Source organism: Globicephala melas, chromosome X (genome assembly GCF_963455315.2).
Source record: "Globicephala melas chromosome X, mGloMel1.2, whole genome shotgun sequence".
NCBI classification, from domain to species: Eukaryota; Metazoa; Chordata; class Mammalia; order Artiodactyla; family Delphinidae; genus Globicephala; species Globicephala melas.
In genome coordinates this window covers 33,899,560-33,921,901 of record NC_083335.1, presented here as the reverse complement: position 1 = coordinate 33,921,901, position 22,342 = coordinate 33,899,560, and the positions used below count along the sequence as shown (strand labels likewise).

Sequence of the window (22,342 nt, the reverse complement as noted above, 5' to 3'; positions counted from 1 at the left end):
GTTGGAATTCATATCTGTTTGCCTTCAAAGCTTATACTATTTCCATTACCCACTTTGCTTCTGCATTTGCCAGCTGTCTATTTGTGTAAAACGGAAGGAATAAAGGAAAGAATTGCCTGGATAATTTCAGTTCAAGTATTCAGACAATTGCCTCAGTTTTTTTCCTTTACTTTACACGACCTGTGAGAATATATCAGATTTTAAAAATCTAGCAGCCTCGCTTTAGTAAAATTGATTATTTGATAACTGGTTCAAGTCTCAGTAGATTTATTATAATGAAAATACATGTATAGCTTTCTTAAGTTCACTGACAGAGAAAAAGGCATTATTTTGAGGCGGGGGCAAGATCTTGTTTTGCTTGCAAACTGTAAGGGTTCTGGAGCTGTGGTTTTTATAATTTGTTGTTTATTCTGCCCTACACTGAGCAACATGATGAAGAGGAAAAAGCCATGTTTGATTGATTACATTTTTAATTAAGAATTAAGTCAGTTGTTTTCTCTATTGGAGAATGCTTGGGCCTAGAGAGAATCTTTTTCCCTCCAGCCTGTGGGCCACCTGCAACTCTCAACCCTACCTTGTGCTCACAGATGTCGGCAGGGCACACCTGCCAAGAAATGGAGGAGTGTTTTTCACGAAGCAAATCCAGGCTGAGCTTTACTGCAAAGTCTGCAAAGTCAGTCTTTCCTGCTTCTGCTTCACCATCACCCTCCCTGGGCCCTGTCTCTGCCACTTACTCGCTTATATAACCTTAAGCTAGTTATTGAACCCCTCTGAACCTTCATTTCTTATTGGCCAAATGGGGATGAGAATCGTAACTACATTTTAGGACTCTGTCTACAGGATGGATTTTACGTAGCCCAACCTATGGCTAAGAGGACAGGTATTGGCGTCAGAAAGGCCCAGATTCAAATCGCAAGCCCATTGCTCCCAGCTGTGTCACTTTAGGCAAGTTATTGTAACTTTTCTGGACCTCTTTTTCCTCATTAAGAAAAATGGGGATAATAATGGTACCAACCTTATAGCATTATGATAATTCAATGAGAATAATGTATGTAAAAACCTCCAGCAAGAGTACTTGGTACACAATAGGTGCTCAATAAAAGGTAGTTACTATTTTATTACATGAATATAAAGCCTTATTAAGATAATACAATAGGACAGACTTTGAAGTGAATCATAACTGAGTCTGAGTGAGTCATAGACCCAGACCAGCTGTGTGTCCTTAGACAAGTCACTGAACTCTTCTAAAATTTAGTGTCTTCATCTGAAAAATGGAGACGATTGTACTGGTATAATGGGGATTTTGTGAGGACCAAACGAGGCAAAGTATGTAAGCCACCCAGCACAATAAATAGTTGCTTAGAATTATTATGCTGTGTTTTCCACAATGAGAGCAACCGTATTTTTCACTATAAAAAATTCGGGGGCTTCCCTGGTGGCACAGTGGTTGAGAGTCCGCCTGCCGATGCAGGGGACACGGGTTCGTGCCCTGGTCCGGGAAGATCCCACATGGCGCGGAGCGGCTGGGCCCGTGAGCCATGGCCGCTGAGCCTGCGCGTCCGGAGCCTGTGCTCCGCAACGGGAGAGGCCACAGCAGTGAGAGGCCCGTGTACCGCAAAAAAAAAAAAAAAAAAAAAAAAAAAAAAAATTGGGGCCTAGGATCTTCAGGGGGACAGAATGTTTGAAACCAGCAATAATCCCAGATGTATGGGCCCTGTACAGAAATCACTGAGGAGGAGGGGCTTGGGGAAGGAGTAAAGGAGCCTGTACTAAGAGGCAACGGAGAGGGAAAAGGGAGACAGGGAGGTAGGAAAATGGCCTACGGCCCATACCAGGGTGGACCCCACCATAAGCGTGGGGAGGAGGGGAGGGCGGCCTCACCTTCAGTCTCAGGGATCTGATTACTATGACGTGGGCAGCCCAGACCACAGAGTTGTCAGGCTATTCTTCTTCCACACAGATACTGATTGTGGGAGCCAGACCATGGGATCATTAATGGCTGAAATGAACAGATCATCTTTCAGTTTTACACAGACAGATAGCCTGGGTCTGCCTTGTTCATTGTGGTCTGGTCTGAATCTGCTGGAAAATAAAGAAACCCCTACATTTTAGTGAAATTTTTCAAAAGGTGCTGACTGTCAGCAGAATTGTGCAATCACCTCCTCCTCTAGTCCCTCCCCTCCCCCAGCATTCCCCACTCAAAAGTTTTTCTCCGAATCCCCCCTCAGATAGAACTAATATTAGTTTAGAGAGTTCTTTTGCTTTTTCTCAGAAATCAAAACCTTCATTATGCCAAACAGACAGTCTTTTAATGCTTGGAGTTCAACTTAGTTTCCTTGATATGTAGGAGAACACACTGATGGGCTTTTCTGTCACTGAAACCACATCATGAAGCCTATTTTCAAATACTAGTATTTAGTGATTTCTTAAATCCTTGTACTTTAAAGTGAATGGTTTGTTTCTCATTTAGGAAATTGCTCTGGTTGGAAGTTGTTCTGGTATTGCCATCATTTTTTCCTTTTGATGTTGAGTTGCTGAATTTTGTCTCTTTATCCCTATTGTGTACCAAGGTTTTCTCCTTTCTTTAGTATAATTTATGAACACAAATTATAATGGCTCTGATGAAAGAGGTCACTGTAAAAGCTTGTTTTGTAATTCAGAATTGTACACAAGGCCTGCTGTTCACTTGCTTAGCATCAGTAGATGGCAGCACACACTCTCCTGTGACTGGTAATGGGCATGAGGACGCCATTTTATTAGAATAGCAGTTAAATTCAGAAGCAGAAGCGCCTCAAAATGGTTGTCTTTTGGTAATCCTCATGAAAGGATTTATTCCCAGTTGTTGTTTTTATCCTGCATACCATGGAAATAAAAGTTGAATAATTTACTGCCATAAAGCCTCATTAATAGAGACACGGATGTAGAGAACAGATGTATGGACACCAAGGGGGGAAAGCAAGGCGTGGGAGGTGGGAGGTTGGATGAATTGGGAGATTGGGATTGACATATATACACTAATATATATAAAATAGATAACTAATAAGAACCTGCTGTATAAAAATAAAATAAAATAAAAACCTCATTAACTGAAGCCTGCCAATTGGAATTGGTCATAATTCAGAAAGTGGCTTGGGGTGAAGCTTATTTGCTTTTGTTCAGTCTATGGAAAAGAGTTTGCTCAGCAACTTAATAGTATAACTTTCTTAGAAGACTTTAAACTGCTTAATAAAACTGTGGTTTCAAGTGACTTTAAAATCATTTCATTTAAAAATTTTTTAAGTTCCAGGTCCTTACCCATTCACAGCTGGCTTGAAGGAAGGTAGTTCTCAGTGATGTAGAAATCTGTGAGACAATCTGAAAAATGAAATAGCAACTCAGAATTACATTGGTGGTATTCTATAGAGATAGCTCAAGTAAAATACATTCTCTAACCCCTGCCTTAAAATGCGGGGCATTTACTAAATGTAATTCCTAATTTTATTTGAGTTTAATTCAATAGACATTTATTGAGTAACCAACGTATTTCACATACAGCATTATATGGGGAAGCACTGAGGATGCAGAGATGAATAAGACATGGCCCCTGTCCTTACGACACAGTCTATAAGGGGATGTCAAATACATAGATATAGATGGATGGTATATTAAGTACAGAGAAGGAGAGCAAGAGCAAAAACAAGAAAAAAAGCAAAAGAGGAGGCAGAAAGAGAGAGAGAGAGAGAAGGTACAATGGCAGTACAGAGAAGGGAAATTATTAATTTTATTCCAAAAACATCAGGGAAGCCTTCCTAGAGGAGGCATAACTGAAGCTGAGTTGAAGCGTGAATAAGGACTTGCCAGGAAGAAAACTTAAGAAGGACATTGCGGGCAGAGAATAGCATGTAAAGAAAGTATAAAAGTATATGGTTGGGAACATTAACTTATTCAGTGCCACTTGAGTATATCAGTAGAATTGGTGGTGGATATGAGGACTGGAGTTTTAAGAGAGGGAGCCAAGTCGCTAAGCAGGATCTGATCATGAGCTACAATTCGTTTGTTATGGTGAGAGCATAAGGTTCTAGTGGGGAAGTGGGGAAGATGAGATGGAGAATGAAGCAAGAGCCAGATACAAAGAACCTTGCATTCCATGCCAAGGAGATTGAGCTTTACCCTGTAGGTGTTGAGGAAGCATCCAGGACCCCTGAACCAGAGAATCACGTGATCAGGTCTGCACTTAGAGCATCCTGACATAGGTGTGGAGCCTGGACTCGAGTGGGCAGAGGCTGGAAATTCTGAATCCAGTTAGGAGGCTGTCGGAATAGCCCAAACAAAAAATGGTGAGGGCCTAACTAGAACAGTAGTAATGAGGAGACGACAGATTCAAAAAGTATCTAGGAGGTAAACAGATATAGGCCCAGGACTCAGTGGACAACTACACACATGGGGAGTGAAGGTAAGGGATAAGTCAGGGTGACTCCCAGATCTCGGACTCGGGCTACTGAGTAGACAGATAGTTGTACCATTGACTGAGATTGGGAATACAAGAGGAAAAGAATTACAACGACTCACATATCGTGACTCTTATTTAACCTAACTGAAACATGGACTTCTCTTACGAAAAACAAACAACAACAAACCTAACAACCATGGATGAACAACCCATGAATGAAACATTTTTTTTTCCAGGTATACTATCTACTGGTAGGTCTGAATGAAGTTGTTCACTAGCCCAGAAAATAGATCATGTCTAAATTAGCACAAAGTATCGTCTGTAGCACACAGTTTAGCTCTTGAATACATATTTGCTTGTTCACATTCATTTAGTCAGCAAATTCAGTGGCAGCCACTGTTCTGGGCACTGAAGTTACAGGGATGAAAAGACAAGCTTCCTGCCCTCAAAAAGAAGCATGTAAGTCTCATTAGAATGATCAGAGAAGAATATTGATATTACACTTAAATAATAAATAGGAATTCATGGGTTTGATAGGAAAGGGAAAGGGGGAGCATGTCTAAAGACCAAAGCCTTGGATAGTGATGGTGTTGCTAGGATATAAAGTCGGAGGGACGGAGAGGAAAGGAATAATATGAGGTTAGACTGGTTAGGTAGGAGCTAGATGCTGCTGGATGGTAAAGGGCCTTCTATGCCAGACTAAGAAATTTGAAATTGATCCTGTAGTAAGGGGGAACTTTTGACGATTTATGGATAATGGAGTGAAATCACTCTGAAGTAGGCTGACCTCACATCTCAGTTTATCCAAGACAGTCTTCGTTTATGAGTTACATGGTTACCCTATTCCAAAGGCATTGTGGACAAGGAATTAGAGAAGGCAGAGTTTAGAGGTAGGTCACGACCAGCACAATTGTTTGAACAAGAGATGTTGAGGACCTGAACAATGGCAGTGGCCATGGGTATGAAGAGGAGGGAATGGATAAGAGTGACAATTAGGAGATAGACTCCACAGACCTTCTCTTAATTAGTTCATGTGTATAAATCTTGTTATACTAACTGACTCTACACTTCTTTGAATAGGGGCCATGTTAGTAAGATATAACTTAAAGGTAATGATACTGATTTTTGCTTCCATAAGGAAAGAAGGGAGGGCCAGAAGGATCCAAATAAATGATTCCCTTCCAAGTAGTCCACTTGAGAACTTATTCCCACGATGCTGCCGTGGCACGGAATTTTTCTGTACCTATTTGAGCATTGCATTGGAGAGTCAATGTCACTTCCTTTAGATTTATTCTGATTGGTGGCAAGTATTGACTGGACTGGAAATTTTGAAATTGCAAAAACCAATATTTTTTCCCAGAGCCAAACATGATAAATGAATGGTTTTCTTGTGTGGCTTGTAAACTTACTCCACAATGTTTGGAACAACCTATAGAAACAGAAAGTAGGTGAGTGGTTGCCTAGGGATGGGTTGGTAAGCAAAGAGGGGACCAAGAGTGACTGCTAACAGGTACAAGATTTCTTTTTAGGATGATAAAGATGTTCTAAAATGAGATCATGGTAAAATTGAGTAAATTGGCACAACTCTAAAAATTTACTAAAAGCCACTGAATTGTACACTTTGAGTGAACTTTATGGTATGGAAATCATATCTCAGTAAAGCTGTTAAAAATGTTTGGAGTGCTAATAGGGGCCTAGGTTCAGGGATGTATGGAGTTTTTTTAGGATTTTATTTTATAATCATACAAATTTTTATTAAGGTATAGTTGTTTTACAATATTATATTAGTTTCAGGTGTACAGGGGTGTAAGTTTTTTTAAAACAGTAAGTCTCATTACTTTATGATTAACCTTTATTCTTTATTAGAGCCATTCCCCATCCCCCATCGCCCTTAGTGCAGTACTGGGTGCATATTAATTGCTCAAGAGATATTTTTCCAGCAAAACTGAATGTACTGTAGCACTCGATTTTACTCCAATTCAGAGAAGATAGTGATTTTATTAAATACTATGTGCAAGTCCTTTAGATGTTTTAATCTCCTAATCTACAGTATCCTTTTATGGGAACTTTTTATAAATGTTGGGTTATGATCAGTCCTTCTTGTTTCCCAAACATCATCAATTTTGAGTATAAGCATCTGGGTTATTACTACTAGTTTAATTAATATATTACTGTTTGTTACTTTAATAAAATATATCATTATCCATATAAATTATAGAAATCACATAAGAATATTGCTGTAATATTTTATTTGTCATTGACTCTGGCATCTTAAATTTTAATATTAAATAGAGGAAAATCAATCAATTTAAATCTCTCTCTCTCTCTCTCTCTCTCTCTCTCTCTCCCCTCCCTCCCCTCAGGAAGCATTGTGAGTGTTGGTGACCCAAAGAAAAAATACACAAGATTTGAAAAAATAGGTCAAGGGTAAGTGATTATTATGTGAACTGTCAAAAGATGAGCACCAGAGACATATATTAAAGTGCAATAACAGCTTGAATTTCTGGTAAATTATGCTTCTCATTTTCTAGGTTACATTCATGTTTTGCATTCTTAATATCGGCCTTTCTGGCTGTCAGACTGTTCATTAACCTAGGAACATATCCTGCTGGAATCTGCACTATTGTTAGCTTAACAGTGAATTATTTACTGATGCTTTCATCCCATAGAGTTACACGATTCAAACCGATTCGTCTAGAAAAGCAGTAGAGTTATAGAAACCTCTAAGCTTGTATGAAAACCCCCTTTATCCCTGTCCCCCTCTACATCTGTATGGATGTTATGCTTAAGATCCTGTTTCATTCTCAGACTGTAAAGTGACAGAGTGATGGTAAGGAAGGTCCTGATTGAGTGATCCAGAGGTGGGCAGAGTTGGCTATCTGAGTAAGGAAGAAATAGATCGATAATCCCTAAATGGGATGGAGTGTATCATTTTCACTTAGTATGCTTGTAGGAATAAAGATTCCCAGGCTCCACTGCCAGAGATTTGATTCAGAAGTCTGGAGCGGGGCCCAGGAATCTGAACTTTGGGACAGTTCCTCAGATAATCCTGACCATCAACTAGACCTGGAAACCAGGGGGCTAGATCATTCACCAGTGCTAACGGTGGGAGTCACCAGTTCTACAAGCCAGCTGTAATTAGACATGTTTCTCAAGCCTTCACGTGAAACTAAACAGGAGTGCCTGAGTAGGCAACAGGGTTTGAAACAGGGAAATGTTTTGTTTAAAGAGAAATGAAGCGTTCTAAAGGGGTGTCCTTAAATGGGAAATGAGACAAGATATTTAGGTGTACCAACAACTGTATGTCAGGCACCCCAGAGGTCTCCTGACTGAAACAAGGGGCTGGGAAGAAAGGGATACAGCTAATGTGCCTGCAGAATTGTGCTAGCCCCTCAGCCACTGGAGTCTGTTTTCAGATAAGGGAATGTAGGATTTCTTCAAGCACCTCACTGCTTTTCCTGGGATTCTTAGCTTCAGAAAATTATAGACTGTATATAAGCTTGACTGTTTTTGTGATTTTTTGTATTTTATTTCGTTTTCCCCCAGCTTTTTTACTAAAGTTTCTTTTGAAATTGCCAACTTATCTCGGGAAATAAGGGAAAACATTCATTAGACATTTTGGCTAGAGGGTAAGAGGGACACTCTTGGGGACTGTGCCTGGTGGGAATCAAGGTGAGAAGACCCTAAGAAGGGGGCAGAAACTAAGGGAGAAATATATGGCCAAGTGTCTTCTTGCAGTGGAAACCGTAACTTTGCTGCATTTAAACTTTCTAGGAGGGCAAAATATATACCTGTTTGTGCTCTTGCTTCTTTCTTTGTCATTTGCTGTCACTGGTATTCTCCCGTGCTCCTAAAAAAAGGTTTTGTGGTCTCTAGAGGACCCCTAAAACTTAACAAGTCAAATAGTATTTCTGCCCATTGCTCTAGGACAGTGCTGTCCCCTAGAACATTCTGTGATGATAGAGATGTTCTACATCCGCACTGTCCTATATGATAGCCACTAACATTGTGGCTATGGAGCACTTGAAATGTGTCTAGTGCAAATGAGAGACTGTATTTATTTGAATTAATTTATTTGTTCAGTGCACGCTTATTGAACACCAACTATATGCCAGGCACTGTTAAACGCGAGAGAAGCAGAGCTCACTAATGATAGTGTGGGCCCTCAAGGAACTTACAATCTATAGTGATGAATGCTTGAAGAGGCTAAATAGGGTACCTTGGGTGACATGCTTACTCAATTCACCCAAGTGCAGGGTAGGGCTGGCTTCTGTAGCCATTATTTCACCTGGAGTTTTCCTCCTTAACTTCTAGTAAACTAGAAGTTCTAGTGAACTGGTTGCTTTACTTAAGTCAGGAAGCCGTGCCTTCTCAAGTCCATGTACAAACCTCAGCTCACTTTCTTTTTGTCCAAAAGGTTAACACCACAAGGCAGGTTAAAAGAACACAGTATTTTGTACTAAGGTGACTTGGAAGGCGAAAGTTACCTTTTAGATTTTAGTTTAATCTAGTTGGATCTTTGATGGAGCTAACAATAGGAAATGATACACAATCCATAGAGAAGTAGCATTCCAGATCTTTGCTGTCCAATATGGTAGCCATGTGGTTATTGAGCACTTGAAATGTGGCTAGTCCAAACTGAGGTAAGCTACAAGTATAAAACATGCACCTGATTTCAAAAAGTTACTATGAAATAAACAATGCAAAATATCATATTAATAAATGTTATATTGGTTACATGCTTAAATATTTTACATACATTGTGTTAAATAAAATATATTATTAAAATTAATTTCACCTTTTGAGCTTTTGAAAATAGAGTTTCCCCCAAATATAAAATATGGTTCACATTATATGTCTAATGGACAAACACGGCCCTAGTTGTAGGTTTAAATGGGAGCTATTTATTTATTCATAAAGTGTTTTTATATTCGGAGTTGTCTTTTGGGGAGCGGAAAATGTTATAATTTTGTTTTGATTGCTCATTCTCACTTAGACCCAACTGAGCCAAAAATATCATTAAATTCAGAAAAGAAAAAAAAAGTAAGAGATGGTTTCAAATATCTCCCAGATACTAGGTAATGAAGCAAGACTGATTCCTCCAGGAACAAAGATTAGGCTGCCAAACAACTTGGCATACCAAAGAGATTTCCCCTCCTGGTTGTTATTTATGCTTCTGACCTCTGAAGGTGCAAGAGGAAAGTTCTGTATTTCTGCATACCTTTGTAAAGCCTTTATAATCTACAATGAAAAATCAAAGGAGAAATCCTGCTTGCCGCTGCGGAAAGTTCTCTTTTATATTCCCAGCAAGTTCATCATTTTCAAGAATGATGAAACCAGCAGAGAGTTCACTCATAGACCCCCTTCAACTTTTAAATAAACCCTTAGAGGGTGGGGAGTCTTTTTGATTTATCCTTTTGTCGCTTTTACTGTCTAGCATAGTGCTGTTGTACTTGGTGGATCCCCCCAAAACAATTTTGTACAGTTTCGATCAACAGTCAGAGTTCATTTGGCCAAGCTCAGGGATTTACAGAGCTTCGCCTGTCTGCTTCCCCCATCTCTCTGGATCTGTTTTTGCCTCAATAAATATTTGTTGAACTAATGAAAATGTTTGTCTTTCTAGCTCTCCTTTTCCTCTGTCCTCTGTCTTTTCATGAGTATATACATGTGTATCTTGCTCTTTCTGTCTCTGTTTTTTGCAGTGTGTCTTTAACTGTTTCTCATAATCACTAGATCAGCCTCACCACATCTGATTTTGTTCTCTTTTGGGTATTTGTGTGTGCTGCATGTCTGTCTTTTTCATCCATGTTGGCTTCACCTTCTGCCCATTTTCATACACACACCCAACCAAAATGGTCATAAAATCAAGATGTAATTATGTAGCTTTTTAAGATATAAGCTAGTAACTTAAATCTATTTATTTACTGTAACTCTATCATTTATTTAATTAACGATTTTTTTTTCATTTTTGGTAGATTTTTGTTCTCTGTTCTTAATTTTTAAAGGGATGAGCAAAATATTGTTTTATTTCTTTCTAGACCAGAAAAGAACCCACTTAAATTAATTTTTCTTTTATTTAAATTGCTCTCAATGGATTTTCCCATGAATTATTGACCAAGTTAGATAAACTAGTCTCTACTCTCAATTTATAGTTTTTTTTTCTTTTCATTGATGGTGACATTCAAACCTATGTCCGTAATCATTTGGAGCTAGGAATAATCAGCCCCAGTATTCCATTTTTAGCTTCCTGGAGCACAGCAGCTTACTCTTGGGAGCTGGATTTGAGAGGAACCTCTCCATTAATCACCCTCATCTACTTGGAAAACAAAATTTTTCCAGCATGGGTTTCTGCCATCCCAGCATTCAGGCCTGGGGCCAGAGAATTGGGCTCCATTTTCCATAAATCAAATTCAGAATTGCATGTCTAATCATTGGAGGCCATAGCTGTGAGTGGAAAGCTAAAAATGACATTATTTCATCAGGTTTGCTGTGAAAAGTGTTCTGTACGTGGCCACCAAATCTAAATATTTTGAGCAGATGTATGTAAAGTTTTAAAAAAAAACAGAAAGAAAGAAAAAGGGACTGGTACCCCCCAAAATATCATTAACTTGACAATATGAGTTTGTCAGAAATACATCTGGTGGAGACTTAAAGAATCTTCACTCTTTAGGATAGTTATATAAAAGAACTTGTTTAATAAATGAGGTAGGGTGAGACAGCAAAATTAAATATTTATTTTCAGTCAACAGCTATCATTGGCAAACCTGTGTAATTCCTGAGTAAGCAGTAGCTACGTAACAGAGGGCTGAATTCACGAACATTGGCAGCTGTGCGGACATATTTCTCATTAATATATTTGAATTCATTTTAAGGTCTTTCCTTAAATGAGAATGCACTGAACAACAGACTCTTTTTCTCTTTGAGGTTTCCATTTGTTTTCTCTTCAACATTATAATAAAACAAATATTTTTGAGGAAGCAGCTCAGAGGAAATGGTTTGGATCCAGTTTAACAAATAACGTGTTTCCTTCAGCGAAATTTTGTTGAGGGCCTACTATGTGTAGTGCAGAGTAGTAGTTAAGAACCAGGTTCTGAACATTTGACGGGGAGAAACGGAAAGTTGTATCGAGAAGTAAGCAGGTCCGCCCTACTCCCAAATGCGTGTACCTTTCCCCCATACTTTATCCACACACTATCTTCACTGTCATCTCCCCCATGAATCTCTCTCTCTGGCTACCCCAGCCCTAACTCATCTTTTCTGTGTATGTCCTGAGTCCTACAGCTTTGATCCACACAGGCATGTCTACACCGCTTATATCTTAGCTTGTCTAGACATGTAAAATTGCTTGAAACTTTGAAAACCATGATGGAATAAAGGGAGAATTTGGGGGAAATTTGAAGAGAAAGACAGAGTCCAGATTCTGAAATCAGAAGGCTGTGGGCAAGTTATTTAGTTTCTTTAAGCACCAGTTTTCTGTCATTGTAAGCAGAATTCACATACCTCATAAGGTTGTGAGAAAGGAATGAGAGAAGGTATTTAAAGTGCTTTGCACAGTACATGGCACATAGTGAAGGACTCCATAAACGATAAGTTATTTTTAGGGGTAAAAGTCACACCCACAGTTACTATTATTATAGAGAGCAAAATACAGTAAGTAATGTAATGTAATTATAAAGAGCTATGGGGTGGCTTCTCTGGTGGCGCAGTGGTTGAGAGTCCGCCTGCCAATGCAGGGGACGCGGGTTCGTGCCCCAGTCCGGGAAGATCCTACATGCCGCGGAGCGGCTGGGCCCGTGAGCCATGGCCGCTGAGCCTGCGCGTCCAGAGCCTGTGCTCCGCAACGGGAGAAGCCGCAGCGGTGAGAGGCCCCGTGTACCGCACAAAAAAAAAAAAAAAAAAAAGAGCTATGGGGACAGATCATTTATAGCCATGGAGGAGATATGATGAAGAACTCTTCAAGGAGGGTGCGTTTGAATAGTGACTTGAGAAGGTGTGGGATTTAACAAATTGGGATTATGGGAAGTTTCCGTTGAAGAAAACCAAATGAAAACTCACTTCAGACTGTAGGTTTCATTCATTTTGATATCCCTAGGGCGTGCAACGATGTCTGGCATAGAGTAAATACTCAGCAAGTATTGGATGAATGAGTATCAAAAAGACCAGAAGAATTAAATCAAGAATTCCAATTCTGTAGACAGTCGAAGGTACAGTTTGGCAGGAGAATTAACAGGAAATAATGCTAGAAAGATCAGTTGGGGCTGTGTTATGGAACAAATTGAGAGATACAAGCAATACTATGGGGTGTTTTATTTGTTTGTTTGTTTGAGTTTAATTCTTTTAAGTAGATAATACTTGGACATGGTATAACATTCAGAAGGTACAGAGGAGTAGACAGTGAAAAGTAAGTGTCCCTCCAACCCTTTTCCCTCAGCCTCCCAGTTACGCTGCACAAAGGAAACTTCCAAAAAGATGTTGTTTCTAGTTTCGTATGTAATATTTTCATAGAATCTCTGCGCACATACGCGGACCTACAAACACACACACACACACATGTGTGCAAGTGTGCTCACACATACCATGTATGCTCAAATATTAGGTGGTGCACTGTGTTTTAACTCACCTAAATACACAAACTATCAGATATATGAATAAATGGTGAATGTCTACTTGTGATGTTTAACTTGTTAATTCGCCCTTATTTACATATTTAAAACCACACATTGTATAAATTAGGAGAGATTTTTCTACTCTCACGTTTCACGAGCGGTATAATTCAAAATCTGCCTCTGCATCTGTATTGTTTTTGTAATCCCAGAGCCCCTTTTTGAGTCCCCCAGCAGTTAGCTAAGTACATCGTCTGACTTCCCTCTAAGATCTTTGAGATAAAATATTTTTTAACCTACATATGATTCTGTGCCTGGATATTTTATTCCTAGTTACAATTACCCATTTATACAACATTCAGATGATTGTTTTCCAAATCTGTCCTGTAGGTGTATATTTAAATCTTCACAACGTAACTTTCTACTATATCACTTTTTAAAGTTTCTGTTACAAATGTTCAGACTTACACAAGAGTAGAGAAAATAGTATAGGACCTCCCATATTCTTATGACCCAAATTCAACATTTATCAATGTTTTTAATATAATCACGATGCCGTTATAACGCAAGAGGGAAGAGATATGGGAACATATGTATATGTATAACTGATTCACTTTGTTATAAAGCAGAAACTAACACACCATTGTAAAGCAATTATACTCCAATAAAGATGTAAAAGTAAATAAATAAATAAATAAAATATAACGCATATATATATAAATTTAACCTCTAACACCCAGTCGATAATCAGAGTTGTCCAGTTGTCTAAAAAAATGCAGTTTGTATAGTTGATTTGTTCAAATCAGCATCCAAAAAAGATTCACATATCACATTTGGTTGTGTCTCTTAAGTCTCTGTACTCTAAAGCATCCGCCTTCTTTTACCACTACCACTGACTTACTGAAGAAACTCATCAGCATCTTGTAGAATATACACTTTCTGGATTTGTCTATTAGTTTCATTTGATGCCATTTATCTTGCTCCCATATTTCCTGTATTTCCTATAAATGGCAGTTAGATCTAGAAGCTTAATTAGGCTGAGGTTCAATTTTTGGCAAGGTTTCTTCATAGGTGGTGGTGCTATATGTTTCATATTATATTGTATCAGGAGGTACAGTGTCATATTATATTGTATCAGGAGGTACAGTGTCTAATTGTCCCATATTTTAGTGATGAGTAGATTGATCAGAAGATCCAGTGGGTGATTGTCCCCTCCCCTGCAAAGTTGTCATCAGCCTTTCATCTAATGATTTCATCTATTGATGATTATTGCCCAGATCAATTATTTCATGAGGGGTTAACAGAATGGCAATTTTCTAATTCTGTCATTCCTTCTACACTTATCAGTTAAAATACTTTTGTATTTTAGGGAGTCTTTGATTACCCTGAAATATAGTTCATACAGGGAAATCAAGATAAATGCTTAATTTTTAAATTGCCCGTTTTCAGTGTAAGATGTTGGTACCCACGCTACTTCCAAAAGTGTCCAATGAAAGGTGTTTTGATTTTTTTTAAGTGGGAGAAGAAGGCATTCTCTTTTATTTAAAAAAATATCTTTATAAACTCATGGGATTTTTATGTTTTCAATTTGTTTCAATTAATCTCATTTATTATTGTTTTTGATGGTCAAACTGTCCCATCTTTGGCTACTGGGAGCCCTTTTCAGTGCATTAATTTGAAAGTGACCTTTAAAAAGCTTGTTTATGATATCTAACACCTGCAGTTATGAGATCATACCTTTAGAAATAATTTATTTACATCATTTCTTTCCAATTCTGACAGATACTCTTTATGAGAGTCCCAAACTAGCATTGATTGAGACTATTTCAACCTAATGTATCTCTCCTAAACTGTACTTTATGGATAAAAATAAATGGATATGGAGAATTACTACATTACATGAGCGATTTTATAAGGATTTGAATACAAGGCAATTCCCTTTTTCTCCTGAGGAAAAAATTGGGGGAGAGCCCCTTACCTTGTATTTGGGTATACGTGGTACATTTCTCCTTGTGTGTGTGTGTGTGTGTGTGTGCGCACGCGCGCGTGCACGATGCATGTATTTTTAACACAAATGTTAAAACGTTATATATCTCCTTTTCTATTATGTGCCTATGTCTTAGAGATGGTTCCATGTTCATACCTCATTCTTTTTAACAGAGGCACAGTGTTTTGTTGTTTGGATGTACCATACTTTATTTAATTAGGCCCCCATTGGTAGACATTTAGTTTGTTTCCAATATTTTGCTGCTATAAACAAGGTTTCAGTGAAGATCCTGACAAGCCACTTCATACATATGCGGATTTATCATTAGGATAAATTCCTAAAAGTGGAATTGTTACATTAAAGGATATGTGCATTTTGCATTTCCGAGTTGCCCTCCATAGAGGTTGTTCCATTGAACACTCCCACCAGCAGTGTTTGAGGGTGCCTGTTTGTCCACACTCTCGCCAACACAACCGTGTTCAAATATGTGGAATTTTAGTACTATAATAAAAATTGTCCCCACACCGATCTTCAAAGGGGAAAGTGTTTAAGAAAGGAATTCTAACAAGAAATTATGTGTCGAAACAAAAGGCTATCCTGAAGAATCCATTCGTCGACATAGCCCATGTTTGTATTACGCCAAAGTATCTTTTGTTGCATGTAGTATCTCTTCGTATAGATTAGATCAGCCAAGCAGCTAAATTTGTCAGCAGCTGACAGTGGGAGCATTTCTTGAAATCATTTTCCTCCTATGCATAAAGATATGTATCCGACCAAAGGAATTTTTATCTAACATCTGGGTCTTTGCCAATCGTATCATTATGTAGAATGATGATATGACCAACTCATCAGTAATGGCAAACAAACATTTTTTGGAAGCCCCCAATCCCCATCCCTCTAAATTAATTTTAGTTTCAATGCTTGAGAAAGTAAATATATCATGTTAGGTATTTTTCAGACTTCTCTCTGCTACTCAGTGAGGAGCCCTCTTTTTCTTAACTCTAACATGACGTTCCCATATGGAAGATGAATATTTTTGAAACTTGTTTCTTAAAGGACTTGATGAATAACAGCTTGTTTTGCAAATCTGACGAAGTAGTGTACAGCACAGAACTCAGGGATAAGTGCTGAGAATAAAGTGCTCTGACTTGTTTTTCTTTGCTCAAGAAACTGTGGGCAAGAGCAGAAGTGGTGTCTAGAGTGCTTACAGAAGCGATTCTTTGGGTGAGACCACCCACCCCAAAAGTATTTGCTTCCTCATCAGATCTATTTTGGGCCGTACAAGGTAGAACACAGCTATGAGGCACTAAATAGATGTGGTCTGAGCTTCATAATAGGCTTTGTGATGAAGGGGATTGGAAATACATTAGCATTTGTGAAGAACAATGTTTATGGAGCAATGGAAGATGCTCTTTGTTCTACTTAATGCTCTTAAATGCCCTGTGTTGTGTGCTGTCCCTTGTAAAGAAAGATGATGCCACTCAGTCAACCACCATTAGCAGAGTTTGCACTTCAAGTTGTTTTTTCCAGCCATAGTAATGAGCTTGTATTAAGCCCCCCGCCCCCCTTTCCTGTCTAGGCCCTCTTGAAACCAGTGGCACACACAGGGAAACAGCTGCTTAGACTTAATGTTGGAGTGAGTAGTTGAGAGTTAGCTGGCCTTTCCAGGGATTAAGGCCTGTAAATGTGGCCTCATTATCACTGGACTATAATCTACTGAGCTCCCTGGCACCACACCCATAATGTGTTACAGCTCTATTTAAAATTAGATGATCATGAATACTCTGGGAAAGGTCATGCCCTAGCTAAAGAACAAAAAATTCCGTTACTATTTATAATCCTAGTAATTAAAAACTGTACCCCCTGGCCCTCGCTACATTCTGTGTACTTAGAAAGGGACTTAGATAACATGATTTTTTGGGCAATTTTATTGTTTTTAATTTAGTGATAGGTTTTTTTGTTTGTTTGTTTTGTTTTGTTTTTTGCGTTACACAGACCTCTCACTGTTGTGGCCTCTCCCGTTGCGGAGCACAGGCTCCGGATGCGCAGGCTCAGCGGCCATGGCTCACGGGCCCAGCCGCTCCGCGGCATGTGGGATCCTCCCGGACCGGGGCACGAACCCGCGTCCCCTGCATCGGCAGGCGGACCATCAACCACTGCGCCACCAGGGAAGCCCGATAGTTTTTAATTGAGTGGCAAATTATAGAAAACACTCTGAATCTTTCCCTTTCTGGCAGAGTTATTGCAAGCCGTACTAACGCTGTTCCTCACCATTCCGGAGCCCTAAAGGACATATGTCTCAACAAAACAAGTGAATGTATGGTAGCATTGAAAAATATATCTGTATATTTTTATATCAAGTGAATTAATACAGTGAGACAATTTCTACATAGGGGCCTACAAGGAGTAATTGTATCTTAAATACTCGGCAGAATGATAAAGTCCAGTCCTAAGCACTAATTCTGGGTCCACTTCACTCTTGGCCACGTGACCAATCTTAATTGATTCAGAAAACGGAAGAACCATCTTGTATGGTTATGCCAAAGGAATCAGACTTATCGTGCTCAGGGACAAACTAAATGGTTCACAAGGGGGCACATGGACTAAGCGAATAGAAAATTAGAGGCAAGAGAAATATTTTAGGGAGGTGGCTTAGCATAGTACATACAAACGTGGGCTTTGGGAAGTACCACGGTTGCACTTAGCACTTAGCATTGCTGTAAAAACGCTAAAGATCTATAACAGAACATGAAATGGTGGTTAAGAGCATGGGCTCAAAAATATACAGTGGAGAAAACAGCCTCTTCAATAAGTGGTGCTGGGAAAACTGGACAGCTACATGGAAAAGTATGAGATTAGAACACTCCCCAACACCATACACAAAAATAAGCTCAAAATGGATTAAAGACCTAAATGTAAGGCCAGACACTATCAAACTCTTAGAGGAAAACATAGGCAGAACACTCTATGACATAAATCACAGCAAGATCCTTTTTGACCCACCTCCTAGAGAAATGGAAATAAAAACAAAAATAAACAAATGGGACCTAATGAAACTGCAAAGCTTTTGCACAGCAAAAGAAACCATAAACAAGACCAAAAGACAACCCTCAGAATGGGAGAAAATATTTGCAAATGAAACAACTGAGAAAGGATTAATCTCCAAAATTTACAAGCAGCTCATGCAGCTCAATATCAAAAAAACAAACAACCCAATCCAAAAATGGGCAGAAGACCTAAATAGACATTTCTCCAAAGAAGATATACAGGTTGCCAACAAACACATGAAAGAATGCTCAACGTCATTAATCATTAGAGAAATGCAAATCAAAACTACAATGAGATATCATCTCACACCGGTCAGAATGGCCACCATCAAAAAATCTAGAAACAATAAATGCTGGAGAAGGGGTGGAGAAAAGGGAACACTCTTGCACTGCTGGTGGGAATGTAAATTGATACAGCCACTATGGAGAACAGTATGGAGGTTCCTTAAAAAACTACAAATAGAACTACCATACGACCCAGCAATCCCACTACTGGGCATATACCCTGAGCAAACCATAATTCAAAAAGAGTCATGTACCAAAATGTTCATTGCAGCTCTATTTACAATAGCCAGGACATGGAAGCAACCTAAGTGTCCATCGACAGATGAGTGGATAAAGAAGATGTGGCACATATATACAATGGAATATTAGTCAGCCATAAAAAGAAAGGAAATTGAGTTATTTGTAGTGAGGTGGATGGACCTAGAGTCTGTCACACAGAGTGAAGTAAGTCAGAAAGAGAAAAACAAATACCATATGCTAACACATTTATATAGAATCTAAGGGGGAAAAAATGGTCATGAAGAACCTAGGGGCAAGATGCGAATAAAGACACAGACCTACTAGAGAATGGACTTCAGGATATGGGGAGGGGGAAGGGTAAGCTGTGACAAAGCGAGAGAGTGGCATGGACATATATACACTACCAAACGTAAAATAGATAGCTAGTGGGAAGCAGCCGCATAACACAGGGAGATCAACTCCGTGGTTTGTGACCAGCTAGAGGGGTGGGATAGGGAGGGTGGGAGGGAGGGAGACGCAAGAGGGAAGAGATATGGGAACATATGTATATGTATAACTGATTCACTTTGTTATAAAGCAGAAACTAACATACCATTGTAAAGCAATTATACTCCAATAAAGATGTTTATAAAACTTTTTTAATTAAAAAAATTTTTAAAATACAAAAATAAATAAAACAGTGAAAGCTGCAGACGAAAATAAAAAGAGCATGGGCTGTGGAGTCGAACCAATGCTTTTTTTTTTTTTACAGTATATTGGGTTTTTTTAAATTTATTAATTTTATTACTTAAAAGTTCTCCTGTATTTTCTAATTGTACTAGTATATTTTTTTAACATCTTTATTGGAGTATAATTGCTTTACACTGGTGTGTTAGTTTCTGCTGTATAACAAAGTGAATCAGCTATATGTATACATATATCCCCATTTCCCCTCCCTCTTGCATCTCCCTCCCACCCTCCCTATCCCACCCCTCTAGGTGGTCACAAAGCACGGAGCTGATCTCCCTGTGCTATGCAGCTGCTTCCCACTAGCTATCTATTTTACATTAAACCAATGGATTTTTGAGCTCAGCTGCTGACTCTAACTGTGTAACCTTGGGCAAGCTACTTACCATTTCCCAGTTCCACTTTCCCCATCTGTAAAAGGAAGATAATAGAATTGACCTCACAGGGTTGTATAGGGTGAGCATTAAGTGAGCTCATGGCATTTACATAGAGAAGGCAGAAAGTGAGGCTCAATAAATGATACAACCTTTTCTAGCAGCAGCAGCAGTAGAAGTCAAAGTAGATGTAAAAAATAACCAACCTAAATGTGGATTAAATTCCTGACTGTGATCTCATTAGCACCAGATTTATACTTAGGAAACCTTAAACTTGAATAATGCCCTATCCTTCTGACTCTCTCACTCTTATTCCCATGAGGCTCTCCTCGGACCCCGTTGAGCCCTCTAGTCCTGTTGCCCTTTCCTTTTTCTCCCAGACCATGAGCTTCTTCCTAGCCCCACTGGCCTGCCCTTCTTCCCCTCCTCTAATCTAGCAATATTTCTATGCTGAAATCAGAGTGATTTATCTAAATTATAAGTCCTACCATGTAGCTGCTTTGGCAACTACTCATGATCACGGCTTGACATTGGCTCTGAGCAGGAAACATCAAAACCTGATGAAGATTACTGATAATTAAACTGACTTGTCTTGGGAGGAAAAGGGAGAAATAGTGAATTGTTTTGTTTCTTTCTGGACCCTTCAGGCTAGATGCCAGTGTTTCCATTTGAATAGTAAGTGCTTGGCCAGGTCGGGGAGAAACTGTTGATAAAGCATGTAATGTGATGCCAGCAGTATACATCACGCTGTAATTGCTGATGAGGCCCAACGGTTGAGCAATCTGTTGGTTTAATATTCTTGAATCATAGTTCACTGAACTACGGTTGAATTGAATTGCATACTTGAATTCCTAGGTTCACCAAAAGATCTCTTGCTCAAAGTTAGGAGGTTTTTGTTACTTACTAGCTGTGTCCTCTTGGGCGTACCCCCCAGCTCTCTGTGCTTCAGATTTTCCATCTGTAGTGAGGAGATTAAACTGGATGATCTCTATATTCTCTTGAGTCCTGATAAGGCATGATTTCTTTATACCATCTGAAGGACTGAGGTTTGGAATAAACAAAATCCCCATCATAAACAAATGTTCTCCCTATAGTAATTTGGCTTCAGTAAAACTACAATGAAGGACTTCCCTGGTGGCGCAGTGGTTAAGCATCCACCTGCCAATGCAGGGGACACGGGTTCGAGCCCTGGTCCAGGAAGATCCCACATGCCGCAGAGCAACTAGGCCCGTGCACCACAACTACTGAGCCCACGTGCCACAACTGCTGAAGCCCGAGCGCCTAGAGCCCGTGCTCTGCAATGAGAGAAGCCACCGCAATGAGCAGCCCGCGGTGAAGGATAAAAGGGGTCAATGTAATTAAATGGCATAAAAATCAAATTGACAGTCTTGACCATTTTAGCACACCATCCCCAATACACCAGAGAATTCGTTTTAACTGCCATCTTTGTTTGATTTCTGCCATCCTTACTGCCTAAAGTGCTGCATGATACTGACTTTTTTCTATTAAAGTGACTGACAGATTTTATAAAGATACCCATTGAGATACTTCAACATACCCCAGCTGTAGCAAAACTTGTCTTTTGGGAATTACTGTGGCATCTTGTTGGCTCAAAGACTGTTTCTTTGGGAGTACACACTACTGTGCATCACCTATTATAAGGAGAGTACTTCCCAACTTCCCCACCAAGGATTCCTTCAATTATTTGTCTTTGTGAACTCCACATTGTGAATAATAATAACTATTAAACTGTATTTTATTATAGTTTACTTCCCATACTTTATTAAGCAAAAAAACAAAAACCATATAACTGCTACTTAAAGAATTTGAGCAGCATGAGATATATATTGTAATCACAAGTTGATATAATTCTAGCTAAAAGGAAATATATGTGATATTTTAATTAGCTTCATCTCAGGTAAATATCAAATTTCTGTTATGAATTTGAAACACCAAGATATCTTGGAAACTGCCAGATACTTAAAAAGATTTATAGTGATCCACAGATTGCAATTTGGGAACTTAATGAATATATTAGGTAGCAATTAACCTAATAATAATGATAAGTATTATTATTGTTATTATTTGTTAGGCAATTACTATATGCCAGAACTGGTTTTAAACACTGTACACATTTAATCCTCCTTTAATCCTGAGCCACAGAGAGGTTAAATTATTTACCCAGGATCACACAACTAGGAATTGGGTGGAGGATTTGAACCCAGGGAGGTTTGAGTAGATGGGGATGAAGCCTACTTCCTTAAGCCCTCAGCGGCCAAAAAGTGCTTTAGTAGGTGAATAAGAGAATGAGAGAGATTCACATTTATACCAGTTGAATCTTAAATTGCTGAACTATGGACAGGCATCAGAACTGGGGTGCAGAGAAGTGCTAGGAGTGCTGACACTAAGTTCTACTCTGTGGATTCGTACCTGAGTTTGTGCATTTGTGTTGAGGATTCTACGTAGGCTGGAAGTTGGGCCAATCAATAACTTATTGGTCAGAGCAGTGAATTCCAAATGCCTAACAACATGTTTGGTGTGGGGATAGGCGGTGCGAAGTGGGCTAGGGGAGGATATCACCATTATAAGACTGGGAACAAGAGTTGGGGGGAAGGGGGAAATGGTTCCCACCCAACAAGGGCATATATGCA

The 22,342-nt window shown here is 39.1% G+C and overlaps 1 protein-coding gene across 10 annotated transcripts in view; it reads left to right on the top strand.

The window, feature by feature from the left end:
• PAK3 (p21 (RAC1) activated kinase 3) overlaps positions 1-22,342 on the top strand; it is a 277,882-nt gene that overhangs the window by 228,720 nt on the left and 26,820 nt on the right. For all 10 annotated transcript variants that reach the window (XM_060293075.1, XM_060293076.1, XM_060293078.1 and 7 more), the window contains one exon: positions 6,793-6,856. In XM_060293075.1, the coding sequence (XP_060149058.1) occupies positions 6,793-6,856 (64 nt within the window). The remainder of the gene's footprint in view (positions 1-6,792; positions 6,857-22,342) is intronic.